At 36.0% G+C, this 16,386-nt stretch overlaps 2 protein-coding genes across 3 annotated transcripts in view; one reads left to right on the plus strand and one right to left on the minus strand.

Annotated features, from left to right (window-relative positions):
* Positions 1-16,386, plus strand: part of LOC147833651 (uncharacterized) — a 734,785-nt gene that overhangs the window by 161,143 nt on the left and 557,256 nt on the right. The window lies entirely within an intron of this gene.
* Positions 1-16,386, minus strand: part of ppp1r14ab (protein phosphatase 1, regulatory (inhibitor) subunit 14Ab) — a 28,798-nt gene that overhangs the window by 1,341 nt on the left and 11,071 nt on the right. The window contains exons 1-3 of one of the 2 annotated variants that reach the window (XM_087282575.1): positions 10,421-10,829; positions 5,071-5,151; positions 4,329-4,361 (exon numbers count right to left, since the gene is read on the minus strand). In XM_087282575.1, the coding sequence (XP_087138701.1) occupies positions 4,329-4,361; positions 5,071-5,151; positions 10,421-10,432 (126 nt within the window). In that variant the 5' untranslated portion in view covers positions 10,433-10,829. 2 annotated transcript variants of the gene reach the window in all.

Consider the following 16,386-nt stretch of genomic DNA (forward strand, 5'->3'; position numbering starts at 1 on the left):
CCTGTGTCCATTACAATGGACATCACATGTCAGACTGTGTTTTTGTGGTTCCTGAGCATTTCATCTAATTTAAAGCCTGCAGTCTTTGAGAGTGGGAGAATGTCATAAAATCAAATATGAGTAAGGCTCGGCATGTTGTAATTTGACAACATTACTTCACACAGACGCAAGCCACATTTAAAATGTTTTTATTCATATTTATTGATATGTTTACCAATATTTCATAGAGTGTATGTAAAAAAGAGAGATTGCGCTTACTAATTACATTTTAAAATCTTTTGGCACATTGCAAGCTTTAGATCAAGATTTTTTTCAAATATGTCTGCTTATTAGGATGTACAATTGGTTTAAGATCTGTAACTGAAAGTAAATCTCCAGTAATGATGATTGAACGTTTTCATATAAAAAACTATATTGATGTACTCATTCATTGCTGAAACAATTTCATATGCAAAATATACCTTGACCTTCTTGAGCGTATAGCGGATAAATATCTCAGATGTGGACATTATGTGGAGCGATGAGGAAGATGAAGATAAAGTTTGTTATGAACAAGATGCAATCTAAAAAACAAAAACCTCAAAATTAAAGTAAAATGTTACAATGTTAATGTTTGTGATTTTAAAAAATAAATTTCAAGATTATACCAGCAATCATGTTTTTTTATTTTTGTTTTTTGTATTTTATGTTGGTATAATGTTCAGGAAGTACAACTGTTTTGACCTCATGTCCAGATATCCAACAACACCAACATGTTTTAATAAAGTTTTTTTGTCTATTCATCAATACTGACAGTTACAGTATACAGGAGTGCGACAGAGAGATTGACTACAAAACTGCTAGTACCAGGTTGGACATTATTTCACCTACAGATCTGCTTTAAAGTGTTAATTCAGTCAAAATAGATTTTTTATTATTAATTACTCACCCTTGTGTCGTTTCAATTCCCTCAGACCTCCAATCTTCATAGAAACACACATTAAGATTTTAAGATCTCTCTGGTCCTAAATTGGCAGCAATGGTCTAGAGATATTCACAATAAAAAAGGGGCCAAAAAAGTAAAAAATGTCCATGTGACTTCAATTGTAATACGAATCTCCCAGAACAAAAAAAAACTTTGCCTATGTCTTCCACATCAGATCAGGGTGTACATTTACTATGATACAGGCAATATTACGGGTTGTTGTTTTGTGTTGCACTACCGACTAATTGCAATAAGTCTTTTAATAAATACGTGCCTTTCGTAAATGCACATCCTGAGCTGACATGGAAGAGAAGATATAGGCGAACAGATTCATAATGACATGTTTTTGGTGACCAAAATGTTTTGGAGCTTTGTATGATTACAGTTGAACCACTAAAGAAACAATGGATGTTTTGGTTCTTTTTCTAGACTTTGCTGAACATCTCTGGAACATTGCTTTCAGTGGGCTCTCAGATTTCATCTAAAATATCCTAATTAGTGATCTGAAGATTAATTAAGACCGCATGGGATTTAAATGAGGTGAGGGTGAGCAACTAATAACATAATTGAAATTTTTTGTGGCATAGACTCAGCAAAGAGAGATTTTAGTCTGTAATGAGATGATACGGTGCATCTGGAAAGTATTCATAGCGCTTTACTTTTTCCACACCTTGTTATGTTACAGCCTTATTCCAAAATGGATTAAATTAATTTATTTCCTCCAAATTCTACACACAATACCCCATAATCGCAGTGTGAAAAAAAGATTTTTTGAAATTGTAGTGAATTTAAAAAAAATTAAAAACCTGAACAATCACATGTACATCAGTATTCACAGCCTTTGTCATAAAGCTCTAAATTGAGCTCAGGTACATTCTGTTTTCACTGATCATTCTTGAGATGTTTCAGCAGCTTTTGCTTTGGTTACACTAGAGTTTGAGCTTGCGAAGTTCTGTTGTATGGTGTTGCCAACAGGGGCAAGATTAAACAAGATGATTAGATGTTAAAAAAAAGCTAGCGATTGGTTTGTTTTAAATTTCTGTCCAGAGAGGTCATGTTTAGATTTTCAATTGGTCTCACGCAATCATGTGTTGCGTTTTCGCAGGTCAGAGTTCACCAAGCTTGAACTTTCCAATGCAGTGAACTGTAAATCCTGTCGTAGGAGCTTGAGTTTCCGGTCTGAAGCATTTGTGTGCGCATAAATAGATGTCTATGGGGAGAAAAGTGCAGTGTGACTGCAGCTTTAATTGGAGTTTACTTATGGGAGATTCAGTTGATTGGATATGATTTGAAAAGGCATACACCTGTCTATATAAGGTCCCAGGGTTGACAGTGCATGTCTAAGCACAAACCAAGCATGAAGACAAAGGAATTGTCGGTAGACCTCAGAGACAGGATTGTCTCGAGGCACAAGGCTGGGGAAGGTTACAGAAATTTTTTTGCTGCTCTAAAAGTTCCAATGAGCACAGTGGCCTCCATTATCCGTAAGTGGAAGATGTGTGGAAGCACCAGGACTCTTCTTAGAGCGTGACGGCCATCTAAGCTGAATGATTGGGAGAAAAGGGCCTTGGTCAGGGAGGTGAATAATAACACAATGGTCACTGTCTGAGCTCCAGTGTTCTTCTATAGAGAGAGAACCTTACAGAAGGACAACCAACAATCCACCAATCAGGCTTGTATGGTAGAGTGGCCAGACAGAAGCCACTACCCGCCTAAAATTTGCCAAAAGGCATCTGAAGGACTCTCAGACCATAAGAAACAAAATTCTCTGGTCTGATGAGATTAAAATGTAACTCTTTGGAGTGAATGTCAGGCGTTATGTTTGGAGAAAACCAGGCACCGCTCATCACCAGGCTAATAGCATGCCAACAGTGAAGCATGGTGGTGGCCGCATCATACTGTGGGGATGTTTTTCAGCAACAGGAACTGGAAGACTAGTCAGTATAGGGGGAAAGATGAATGCAGCAATGTACAGAGACGTCCTGAAAGAAAACCTGCTTCAGAGTGCTCTCGACCTTAGACTGGAGCGACGGTTCCAGCAGGACAATGACCCAAAATACACCACCAAAATATCAATGTAGTGGCTTCACAACAACTCTGTGAATGTCCTTGAGTGGCCCAGCCAGAGCCCAGACCTAAATCCTATTAAACATCATTAGAGAGATCGGGAAATGGCTATACAACCATCACTTCCCACCCAACCTGATAGAGCTTGAGAGGTACTGCAAGAGGAAATTAATTAATTTAATCCATTTTGGAATAAGGCAGTAACATAAAAAAGTGGAAAAAGTGAAGCGCTATGAATACTTTCTAGATGCATTGTACAGCAACATCACAAACAGTTGCGGCAGATTTGTTGGATGCACATTTCTGATGCAAATCTCCCATTCCAGCACATCCAAAGGTGCTCTGATGGATTGAGATAGGGTGACTGGAAGCCATTTGAGTAATATTAATACTAATGTCATGTTCATTAAATTCTGACATGAGTTTTGTGTCATGACATGGTGTGTGTTATCATGCTGGAGGTAGACATCACAAGAATAAGCCGTGGTCATGAAGGACTAGACACAGGTCAGCAACAATATTCAGGTATACTTTGGTGTTGAAATGATGAAATAGGGAGCTCAAAATGTGCCAAGAAAATATCCCTTACTCTATTACACCACTAATAACAATTAATCATTGATACAAGTTTGGAATAGATCATGTATGTTGTTTCTCCTCTGATCTCTAACATCGATAAGGCACTTTCACCCACAGAACTGCCAATTATCAGATATTTTCTCTTTTACAGACCATTTTCTGCAAACACTAGAAATGATTGTGCATGATAATCCCAGATCAGCACAAAGTTACTTAAATCATATTTCATCCGCATTCTAAGAATCATATTATACTTCAGCAGTTTATGCTGTCCAAATTAGCTAAACAGATGTATGATTCATTTAATCAAATGAATATATTTTAGTGTTAAAGTGATATTTTATCTAAAAATGAAACTTTCCTCACAATTTGTGTGTACCATTTCACTCAAAAGAAGTCAAAACAGCTATTGACATGCATAGTAGGAGAAAAATTGTAGTCGATGTTTGCTTGTTTCCAACATTCTTCAGAATATCTTCCTTCAGTTTCAACAGAAGAAAGAAATGCAAACAGGTTTGGAACAAGTGGAGAATGAGGAAATGATGACAGAAAAACGTGGCTGTTACATATGCTATAAACTCTGCATGGAGTTATTTTGACATTAATACTACTGTGCGAGCATATAAGGATTTGACAATGGCAGGTCATGTTTATTTCCTACTGTGTGATGATAACATACTGTATAGCAGAACAGTGGTAGAGGCTGAGACAGACTTACTTCTGTGTTGTTACTGCAGGCATGAAGGATGTCCTGTAACGAATAGAAATCAGGGATTAAAAATGAGTCTGGCACCAAACAGATGTTGCGGTAGTGCTTTCTTTCCCATTTCCTTCCATTCACCTAATTGAAAAAAACAAAGTAGAGCGGGACTCGGTTTGGTCCATCTAGAAATTATTGGATGGTTATGGTTTGTTATTGGTGGATTTCTTGTTATTGACAGGTTGTTACTCTCTTGTGCTAGTAAAAAAATCACATTGCAGGAGCTATTTTGAATATAGAAGGTGCATGTTTAAAATAAGATTATATGCACCATCGATAAATAGTTTATAGTAAATACTGCAATATTCCATTTACAAAAAAATTGCAAGGTATTTTTAATTTTAAAAAAGTAATGCAGACTCTTTTCTTGCTAAAACTAAATTTCTACGGTCTTCCATAATGGTTTATGATGCTTTGATTCTGCTTTCACTGCTGGCTAGACAAGGTAAGTTTACTTTTATAGCATATTTAATACCCTATGGTAATTCAATGGTAATTTTGAGCAAAGCAAGGTTTGGGATGGATCTTGCAGGAAAACTCAGTAGTTTGCCAAACATACTCATTTTGTTCCCAAACCCTCTGGCTTGTTATTACAAAATGTAATAATTTCTGCATGACCTGTTCCATAAAGCTGATTTAAACACACAATGTAATGGTGACAAGGAGCACTGATGTTTTCAGTATTCCAGACAACAGGTACCTTAAGCTTCTGTGTCCTTTCTTCATCACTCTGTAGATCTAGCAGCTCATCAATGTTTACTTCCTCTGGCATCTCATCTTCCTGTGAGAAGAGAAACAGAATCACTGTTGAAAAATAAGGTGAATGCTAGACTCGAAGATTAGCTCGCATAGAAAGATCTGCTGCAATGAGAAAAACAGGTATGCATGCTTGAGTATTCTGTTTTGTGACATTATGTCTGGTTTTTATTGGGGGTTTTTTCGCTTCTTATATTTCTTTGGTTTATGTTGCATTCATATTATGGTTATATATTATGGTTATATATATTATATAAAAAAAAAAAAAAAATATATATATATATATATATATATATATATATATATATATATATATATATATATATATATATATATATATATGAATATATAAGGGAGGTATCACACACACTAGTTCATATTAAATAAACAAAGCCTGCCCTGTGTGTAACATTTAGCAACATTTTTCCACAAAAAATTACACTCACCGACCACTTTATTAGGTACACCTGTCTAACTGTTAATTAACACAAATTTATAATCAGCCGAACACATGGCAGCAACTCAATGCATTTAGGCATGTAGACATGGTCAAGATGATCAGCTGCAGTTCAAACTGAGCATCAGAATGGGGAAGAAAGGTGATTTAACTGACTTTGAACGTTGCATGGTTGTTGGTGCCAGACCTGCTGGTGTGAGTTTTTCAAACTGCTTATCTACAAGGATTTTGACACACAACCATCTCTAGGGTTTACAGTGAATGGTCTGAAAAAAGGGGGATATTTTCTTGGCACACTTTTTGCCCATTAGTACCAAGTGAGCATTGTGTCAAAGCCACAGCCTGCAAGTATTGTTGCTGACCTCAGTGTTGCTGACCACAGTGCACCCATCTTCTGATGGTTACTTCAAGCAAGATGCTGCACCATGTCATAAATCCTGAATCATAGCAGACTGGTTTCTTGAACATGACAATGAGTTCACTATACTGCAATGGCCTCCACAGTCACCAGAACTCAATTCAATAAAGCACCTTTGGAATATGGTGGAATGGGAGACTCACATCATGGATGTGTAGCCGACAAATCTGTGACAACTGCGTGATGCTATCATGTCAATATGGACCAAAATCTCTGAGGAATATATCCATTACCTTCTTGAATCTATGCCACAAATGATTATGGCAGTTCTGAAGACAAAAGTGGGTTCAACTCGGTACTAATGAGGTGTACCTAATAAAGTGGCCGGTGAGTGTAGAATATTCAAATGAGGAAAAACCCACTCCTCCTTCATTTAAGTTTCAGTATTTTACAAGAATTTGTTCAAGGAATAAACAAATAAACTTAAAAAAAGTGTTGCTCCATCCTTATTTAACTTCAATGTTTAATCATAGCCATCACTGAGTCTAGATTTAACACTAATTTTGGGCCAATACAGACATATCAAAAACAACACTATGGAGTTTTTGCTCTATATTTTAAGCATTTTGGCAACTTTTAAAAGTGTTAATTACAAAAATTACATTTTATGAAAATGCTGATCATGCACATGCGTGATACATGTTTAGTCTACAAGCATGAGCGAGTGTTAGACAACCAAAATAACAATTCTCAACTGTCTGTGATTCTCAGGACAGCATGTTTTTGTTTTCTTATAAAACAGCATCACCAACAGGCCTAGTATGCATGACAAAAATGTTTCGTTGTTTTTGTGGATCCATGTGACACTTTTTGACATTATCGTACATTATCGTACATGAAATTGAAAAGAAACCCCCAGTCTCATAATCTTTGCTCTGGGCCAAATAAATCATACATAATTAATGGACTAATTTACACATTGCCTTAACAGGACAGTTAACCCAAAAATAAAAATTCTGTCACCATTTACTCATCCATCCTTCACTAGTTCAAAAATGTATATATATATATATATATATATATATATATATATATATATATATATATATATATATATATATATATATATATATATCTTTTATTTCTTCTGTCAAACACAAAGGAAGATATTCTGAAGAATGTTGTAAAAATATGAACTGACTTTTAAAGTATTTTTTTCAGTTAATTTTTTTTTTAGTCCAAAGACATGTGGTATACTGTAGGTGGCTGTAGTGTGTAAATGGGAGAGGGTGTGGGTGTTTTCCAGCACAGGGTTGTATTGTATTGTTTCAACTGAAAGGGCATCCGCCTATAAAATAGATGCCAGAGTAATTGATTCATCTCCTCTGTGGTATAACTCCAGTTAAATAAAAAAATAAGCTGAAAGAGAGTGAGTATTTTTATCTCTTTGCTCCTACTATGGATTTCAACGGTTGCTTTCTCCCCATGTTCTTCAGAAAATCTTGCCTTTTGTAATCAGAAATAAATCATACATTTTAGAACCATGAACTTGAGGATGAGTAAATAGTTACGGTATTTTATTCATTTATTTCCCCTATCCCTTTAAAAATCTAAACTGCATTTGAAAAGCAATTCTGTTTTCTACAGCAAGTGGCGTGCCTGAAATAATACAATCTATTATTTATGGTGTACACCTCTTTGTTTTGAGAAATGATTTTAATCTCCACTGTGGTTTGGTGCCTTCGGAAATAGGTCATGGGCCATTTCCAGATCATTCCAGTAAATCATTTACTAAAGCCAAACCCGCTCGAAACCTGCCACCCACCAGCCAGGCAAAATAAAAAATATTACAGCATATGCTCCTCCTATATACACCTGGTTTTGGCCACAGCCATATCACCCTGTAGCTCAACACTGGTTGCTTGCTAAAGCAGAGCAGGATTGAGTCAGGTTAGGAATCCACGCACTAAAAACATTAGATTTACTACATTTATTTTGTTAGTTTAAATTCAGTCCATATGCATTGCTTGCAACCAGTTACCAGTTAAAAAATTGAGTAAACTCAATGAATTGTTTTTCAGTGCACTGGAAAACTAGGTTGCTTTTGGAAGTGATGTTAGTGAGGCCAGCGGGGGGCACACTACCTGCAGTCTGTGTGAGTCCTAGCACCCCAGTATAGTGACAGAAAAACTATAGTGTCTTTCGGATGATATGTTAAACTGAGGTCTCGACTCTCTGTGGTCATTTAAAGTCCCAAGACACTTCTTATCTTCAGGAGTAGAGGTGTAACCCCAGTGTCCTGGTCAAATTCCCTCCCTCAGCCTTTATCAATGATCCAGTGAATTGGCTGAATCACAGTCTCTCCTCCACCTGCAGCTGGTGTGTGGTGAAGCACAGGCGCTGTTGTCCTGTGGCTGTTGACGCATCATCCAGGTGGATGGTGGTGATGAGGAGAGACACGCTTGTATGATTGTGAAGTGCTTTGGGTGTATGTCCACACACTATAAATGCTCTTTATTAAAAAATACGCACATGCACATGCTTTTGGATACTTTTCTTTTGGGAAAGAGCAAACAGGACAATGTTTAAAAGCCATTTGACCTATTCATTTCTTTTCCTATGGCTTAGTATCTAATTTATCAGAGGTCACCACAGTGGAATGAATTGCCAACTAATCAGGCATATGTTTTATGCAGGGGTTGCCTTTCTAGCCTCAATCCAGTACTGGGAAACATCCGTACACTCATTTATTCATTTTCCTTTTGGCTTAGTCTCCTTATTAATCCGGGGTCGCCACAGCGAAATGAACCGCCAACTTATCCAGAACATTTTTACGCAGCGGATGCCAGCGACACACTCTGTATTCGTGTGGGTTTTCTCTGGGTGCTCCGGTTTCCCCCACAGTCCAAAGACATGCGCTACAGGTGAACTGGGTAAGCTAAATTGTCCATAGTGTATGAGTGTGAATGAGTGTGTGTCGATGTTAACTGAAAGATCCAAAGTAGCTTCAAGTACTGTATGGCGTTCAAACACACAACAAGTTAAGAGCTGGTCATGCAAGCCAGAACGTTTGCTGATAAGGTTACAGATATCTACAGGGAACAGGGTCGGCGTGGGAGAACTTTCAAAATCCTGAAACTAACACCACCGGCGAAAGGTCAATCAGAGTAAGATCCAAGCTGAAAGCCCTACCAGGGCTTCAATGACCTTTCTTTTAACTCCAAATGCCACTGAAATGCTGTGAAACCCTCACACTCTAGATGTACATGAGTTGGGTTATTTATAGTTAGGTTTCTCCTTTTGATTTGACTCTATGCATTAAAATAACTGATAATAAACAAACATTTAAATGATACTATATAGAAGCTTTCAAAATTATTTCTAAAACTTTGATATTTAAGCAAGGACATTTTCACAGAATGTCTGATAATATTTTTTTCTTTTGAGGAAAGTCTTATTTGTTTTATTTTGGCTAGAATAAAAGCAGTTTTAATTTTTTTAAAAACCATTTTAGGGACAAAATTATTGGCCTCTTTAAGCTATGTTTTTTTTCAATAGTCAACAGAACAAACCATCATTACAATAACTTGCCTAATTACCCTAACCTGCCTAGTTAAGCTTTTAAATGTCAGTTAACAAAACAGTTATTAGAAATGAGTTATTAAAACTATTATGTTTATAAATGTGTTGACATTTTTTTTTACATTTTTTAATAAACAGAAATTGGGGAAAAAATTAATCGGGGGTGAATAATTCAGGGGGGCTAAAAATTCTGACTTCAACTATATATAAAAAAAAATAAACAGGGGGGCGAATAATTCTGACTTCAACTGTATATATATTCAACGGCATAATCGTGTGTATAAAAAAGAAAATCAAACACGGAGAGTCTAAAAACCCTTTTGTAAGAGGAACTACATTCTTCCGCCAAACATTCCCATTTGCAGCTGACATCAGAACAGCAGAAACTGTTGCTACTTCACGTAACTTTGGATCTGGTATTTGAATGATTCTCTAGCATAATGTCTAAAGTGATGATAAAACAGGTCATTTTGCTGACATTTTAAGATTATAAGGCTGAACGGCATGAAATGCCATGAGTCTAAAGAAATATCTTCTTGTATTTTTCTGTTGCAATTGGGAGATCACAATAATTAACCCTGAAAAAGCCAAAGCAGTGCAATCACTACCAGATTACTGTTGTGTTTGCGATAAGGAAAAATGGTAAACACATGCAGGCATTTTTTCTTTCTTTCTGTTTACTAAACTAGTCTGCAGTAACAAAAACAGGAGGCACATTCGAAACAAGCAGATGGCCAACCATAAAGTAACTTGGGGTATACAAATAGTGGCCAACACAAAATACATACATTCCTGATGAGTCCCATATCACACTTAACACACTACAATTACTATGGTATAAATACAGCACTACAACATACAAAAGAGAGAGAGAGATCGACTTAGAAAGTCACTTACCAGTTTAATCATGTTTTGATCAGCTGAAGTTAAAACTTATGCAGTTTTTCTCCTCTAAGGGCTTATTATGCGGCCTCTGTCATCATCTTTTAAAGAACAACAAGAACAGTCTTTGCCCTGCTTAATGACAGGCTAATGCCTGCCAACGCCCTCTCTCAGAAATGATAAATATTTAAAATAGGCACTATACCTATAAATAAACTGCATAGTTGCAATCTAAACAACGACATTCTCGCCTACAAAGCCTCAAAAGTACATTATGTTGACCAAAAGCAGGAATATTTTTCAAACTGCAGTTTGTCCCCTGCTTGTTGCTGTATGTGGGTAGAGTAATAGACAAGGGTGAAAGCTGAAGAAGCTAGAGGCTGTTGAGTGCTGTTATTTTTAGATTCAAGAACCAAACAGAACTATTGTATATATATATATATATATATATATATATATATATATATATATATATATATATATATATATATATATATATATACATACACACACACACACACACACACACACACACATGTATGTATGTATTTATGTATGTGTGTGTGTGTGTGTCTATACACACACACTCACACACAAACACACATTCTTATAAATTAATTTAATTAGAGTCCCTGAATATCACTACACTTAATGCACAGTTTTTGTTATCAACACAGTTTTTGTTATGCTTATCATTGATATGTATCTTGATGTATTAAAATGAGAACAACAAACATTAAAATACAAAGTTATTCAATCTACAAAAAAATAAATATAACTGAAAATGTTCAAAAAGAAACTACAAAAAAGTTATTAAAAAAATGTTGCTTAAGAGATTTTTCAGTGATCTTGAATGTTAATGTGTAAATATTCTAATCTATTCTTGCGAGTCATTGTTTATATACAGCCAGTGACTGATGTCTGTGGTAATTCCCAAAAACTCAAAATATTTCCACTGATAAAGCATGAGTTCTTTCACCTTTTCTTGCAAGCATGAGTGCTGAGTAAATCACTCCAACTGGTTTAGCATCAACTGATCCCCCTGGGCTGTGATTCAGTCTCCATTAATTCCAGGCCAGTAGCGACTGGGCAAGAGTGGGTGTTTTTATCTTCCTGCTGTCTTTGAGTTGGGCTGTTTCTTTTCTGCTGAGTTTCCATGTCTTATCAGCAGATGTGACCCTAATTCAAATGCCCATCTCCTGTGTCTTTCTGCAAGTATTCATATTGAGTATAGAAGTGAGATGTAAGACTAGTCTGACAAGCACGACAATATTTAAAGTGTTAAAAAGGTTACCATTATTATTATTATTGCTTATTCTTAGTACTAAGGATTTTAACATTCACCTCACGAATCAAACTTTGCCATGCAAGTTGTTTTTTTAGCTACAGTTTTGTCAATTCAGACTTATTTTGTACAAAGAGTTAAATAGTCTTCATAAAAGTGATTTAATGATTTTCTTAATTTTTCTTATTTTTATTTTGGGTGAATGAATTAAAGAGGAACCTGAGCTATATACAGAGTATACAGTACATAGTATACTCTTTAAAATTAAGTTTATAAACAGTTCAAGTCAAAATTATTCAACCTCCTGTGATTTAAATTTTTCTTTTTTAAACATATCCCAAATGTTTAACAGAAAAGGAATTGCAAGGAATTGTACAATTCCTGTAATATCACAACAAAATCTTACAGCAATTCATAACTTTTTGATATTGTGGCTAACTCGTATCAATTCGTACAATCTAATTCGAACAATTTAGTACGATTTGTTCATACCCCAATGACGATTTGGTTTAGGGGTGGGGTTAGGTGCCTCTTTTTAAAATTGTACAATTTCGTACGACTAAACTTGTACGAATTTGTACGAGTAAACTGACAAAATGTAAAATACTTATGTTTTCTCGTGAGATCAGGCTGAATATAACTGTAATTGTAATATACGATATATATATATATATATATATATATATATATATATATATATATATATATATATATATATAGGGATGTGCAGAGCAGCCGGTATTTGTATTTGTTGAGGGGGGAAAAGTATTTGTATTTGTATTTGTATTTGTATTTGTATTCGAGTAAAATTCAAAATGGCGCAAAAATATATATTTTTTCTATTACACTTCTAATTTACATTGTAGTGAAAGTATTGTTTAATTATACCCATTATATAAATTATAGGCATGCAATATTGGTTGTTGTTTTTGAACATGTGACAAGAAATGTCATTGAAAAGAAAATAACATAGAAGCCATTATCTCATCCATGGTTAAACCAACAACTAATAAAATACCATTGTGAATATTATGAACCCCACCACCACCGTTCTTGTTGAAGGACACTGAATAGACAGAATAAAAACAAATAATACTTCAAAAAACTGTTCTTCTTCTGAAAGAACTTCTTTCCAATGGACAGAATTCCAAAAACTAAACTTAACTAAATAAATCTAAATAAAACCCTGCCTGGGAGATCTGGCAGAACAAAAGTATTCTATATAATACTAAAAGATACAGCCCTGATATTGTCATCTGCCTGCCACAAAACAGACACAAAGTTTGTTTTTGTTTTTTGTTTTTTTATGTTTGAAACTGACTTGCTGGGGCAGAATATGGCTGTGTTGATGGTTTGGTGCTTGTGGAGGATTTAGCAGAACATAGCTGTGCTGATTGAGGGGATTGATGCTTGTGGGGGGTTCACAGACAGTATCAGGAGAGGATGCTTTTAGTGCATGTGATAATACATTACATAGAAGGTTGCGCAGTGGCACAGTGAGTACCACTGTCGCCTCACAGCAAGAAGGTTGCTGGTTCGAGCCATGACTGGGTTCTCCCCATGTTGGCGTGGGTTTCCTCCGGGTGCTCCGGTTTCCCCCACAGTCCAAACACATGCAATACAGGTGAATTGGGTAAGCTAAATTGTCCCTATTGTATGTGTGTGAAAGAGAGTGTATGGATGTTTCTCAGTGCTGGGTAGCAGCTGGAAGGGCAGCCACTGCGTAAATCATATGCTGGGTAAATTGGTGGTTCATTCCACTGTGGCAACCCCAGATTGATAAAGGAACTTAGCCGAAAAGAAATGAATGATTATGCATAGGAGATGTTGACAGATGTTTAATATCTCTGCCGATTTCACTTTTGCACACATTAAAACGTTACAGTATCAGTTTGTTTTATCTGCAGCACCACTGACTGTAAAAATCTTCCACAAAGAACATGTTTTTTTTTTTTTTTTTTGACTGGTGGAGGACCAAGAAATGGCTCAGAAGCAGTCTCACTCTTTTTCTATTCGGGTGCCCAAATGTATTTGAGGAGTTTCAAGTTAATAAAAAGTGACGGGAAGCTATGCTAAGGTTAACTAGCCTATAGCATATATCTTGCTGTCTGCAAAAGACAGTAATGTAGACGTACCATGTAACTCCCATAAGTGCATACTATTCGACACAACTGCAAAAGCATCATTTTAACCTTTATAAACGAACGTTAACGTTACTCTGTCAACAGTCTATTGTCTAAATTACCGCGCTAACAGAGCTAACGTTGCGTAAACAGAGCACCCGGTTGCAAACTTCCCGATCCCGATCAAACTCCGCTACAAGATTATAAACTGCATCTGGAACCCAATTAAGGTACAAAAATCTATTTAACAAAAATAGTGATGCAGATAAGATTTTTTTTCGCTCAGCCGAGCCTTCTCTGTCTGTATCTGTGGAGAAGATTGTGCCAGACACCTCCGCCCCGCCCTCCAACTGAGCGTCTCTCTCGCTCGCTCTCTCTCTCTCTCTCTCTCTCTCTCTCTCACTCTCACTCACGCGGGCATGCACTGTGGTCTCATGAGGAAACGCTGCTTTTTGATTTAGTGTTTTTCTTGCTCCCGAATACAAATAATTTTTCAAGTATTTGTTCGAAATAAGTATTCGTGCCTTTCCGAATACCGTATTCGGGTTCGGCTCCACCCTTAATATATATATATATATATATATATATATATATATATATATATATGTATTATGGGTGTAACGATACACTCAGCTCACGATACGATGTGTATCACCATATAATGTTCACGATTCGATATGTATCACGATATTTGGAATAAAAATTTAAAATTTAACTGAAATGCAAATTTTACCAAGTAAACTATTTTTTATGTATTTCTTTTGTTTCAACTTGTTAAACTGAACCTTCTTTAAGAAAATAAATTAAACAGGCCTGTCTCTGGAAAATAAAACAATTTAAAAACTTCTTAAAAAATATTATTAAAATGACAGAGACAAAATTAAGGAACAATTTAAGTAAAGGTGCAAAAAAATAAGCTTTCTATTCAATTGAATTTAACAGTAAGAGCTTAAGGCTTTGCTTGGTCACTTGCGTTTTTTGTGTGTGCAAAAAAATCCACATTTCCAGGTAATCAGCAGTTCTATAAGATAATCCTGAACTTATGTGTATCTGTCTGAGAGGTTTTTATGGATGGCTGTCTTCATGTTGGGCATGACGAGTGACAGGGTGGCCGTCTTTTCATTACACAGGACAGTCGTGGCTCTTTTCAGCAGTTTAGGCAGGTTTACTATTTCTTCGGCGTCGCTGATGTCGGCACTATCAAGTGTATCATGTTGACATGCATTTTTGTGTACCTCTGTACTCAAAAGGGTTAACGCTCGTCGTAATCATAACTCTAAAATGCGATATGATTATTTAAATAATGTGCACGTTTTCGGTTTCATTTCCACTGCTAAGTGCTGTTCATACTTCCCACGCGGCTCCTGAACGATCACTCTGTTACACAAACTGAATGTTGTTTACTACTTTATTACCTGTTAGTCACAACCTGCAGGTTCTGTTCACTGAAGCAGACGCGCGCGTATGGCAAGCCGTTTTAGCATGTAAACCTTTGTTCTGTATGATTATATGAAGACAGAATGATATTTTAGGGTGAATTGTACCTTATAAATACAGTATGTGACTCCTTCAACACCATTAGGAGGTATCCATGTCGCTGTGCAAAGTATGTAAATCACTGTGAAGACTTTAAAACTTAGGATGTTTGACCCAGTATGCGTGTCAAAAAGCGGACGAGTCTAAAGCAATGACTGTACAACCGAAATGTTGCCAGACGTCTGATTTTGAGAGGATGGGCCATCCTCTATTTCAACTCCACTCATCTTGGTCTGCTAACATTACTGTTGCTGCAATCTGAACTCACGTGCGACAGCAGGTGGAACGTAGCTCACGTGCAAACAGCTCAACTAATAAGAGAAAACGGATGTCATATCGTAATCAAATCGTCATAACGCCACGATGCATATTGACACATTTTTGCATCGCAATAAATCGTACAACGATAAATCGTTACACCCCTAATATATATAAAACTGTATAATTGTAAATGTCTATTTAATAACACCTTGTAGACAATTTACGAATCCCAATGTAGCATTATTAACTACAAACTATAGTACGCTCACTAATTTTAACACCATTGCATTTATAAAACACTTAAAAACATTTCTCAATCTACTTCACCTACACCTACTGTACATGATGAATCATTATTTGCCATAGCTACAAATAATACAGCATTTACCCATTTTAGCACTTTAGCTCAATAGTAGCTGGATGCAGCCTTTATGATGAACACTGAGATTGCATTTGTCAGAGATGCAATGTCAGACACAATGCACTCAATATAGCAAACAATATGCCTTTTCAAAATCTAGTTCATTTCTAATCACTTTGCATCATAATGAGTCCTAATTTTACATGATTAATTACAAATAATATTAAATATACTATCATTATCATTACCTTAGCAACCCCATAAAAACACCTTGGCAATCCCCTGCATGCACCAATCAATGAATCTGTTCAGAATGTAAACTGCATTCAAACTCTTTCATGAGTCACAATTTTGCAAGATTAACTACATATAATAGAACAGCCTACACTAATTTTACCTTAGTAACCTCCATGCA

Source organism: Danio rerio, chromosome 15, assembly GCF_052040795.2.
Source record: "Danio rerio strain M-AB ecotype USA chromosome 15, GRCz13ab, whole genome shotgun sequence".
Taxonomy (NCBI): domain Eukaryota; kingdom Metazoa; phylum Chordata; class Actinopteri; order Cypriniformes; family Danionidae; genus Danio; species Danio rerio.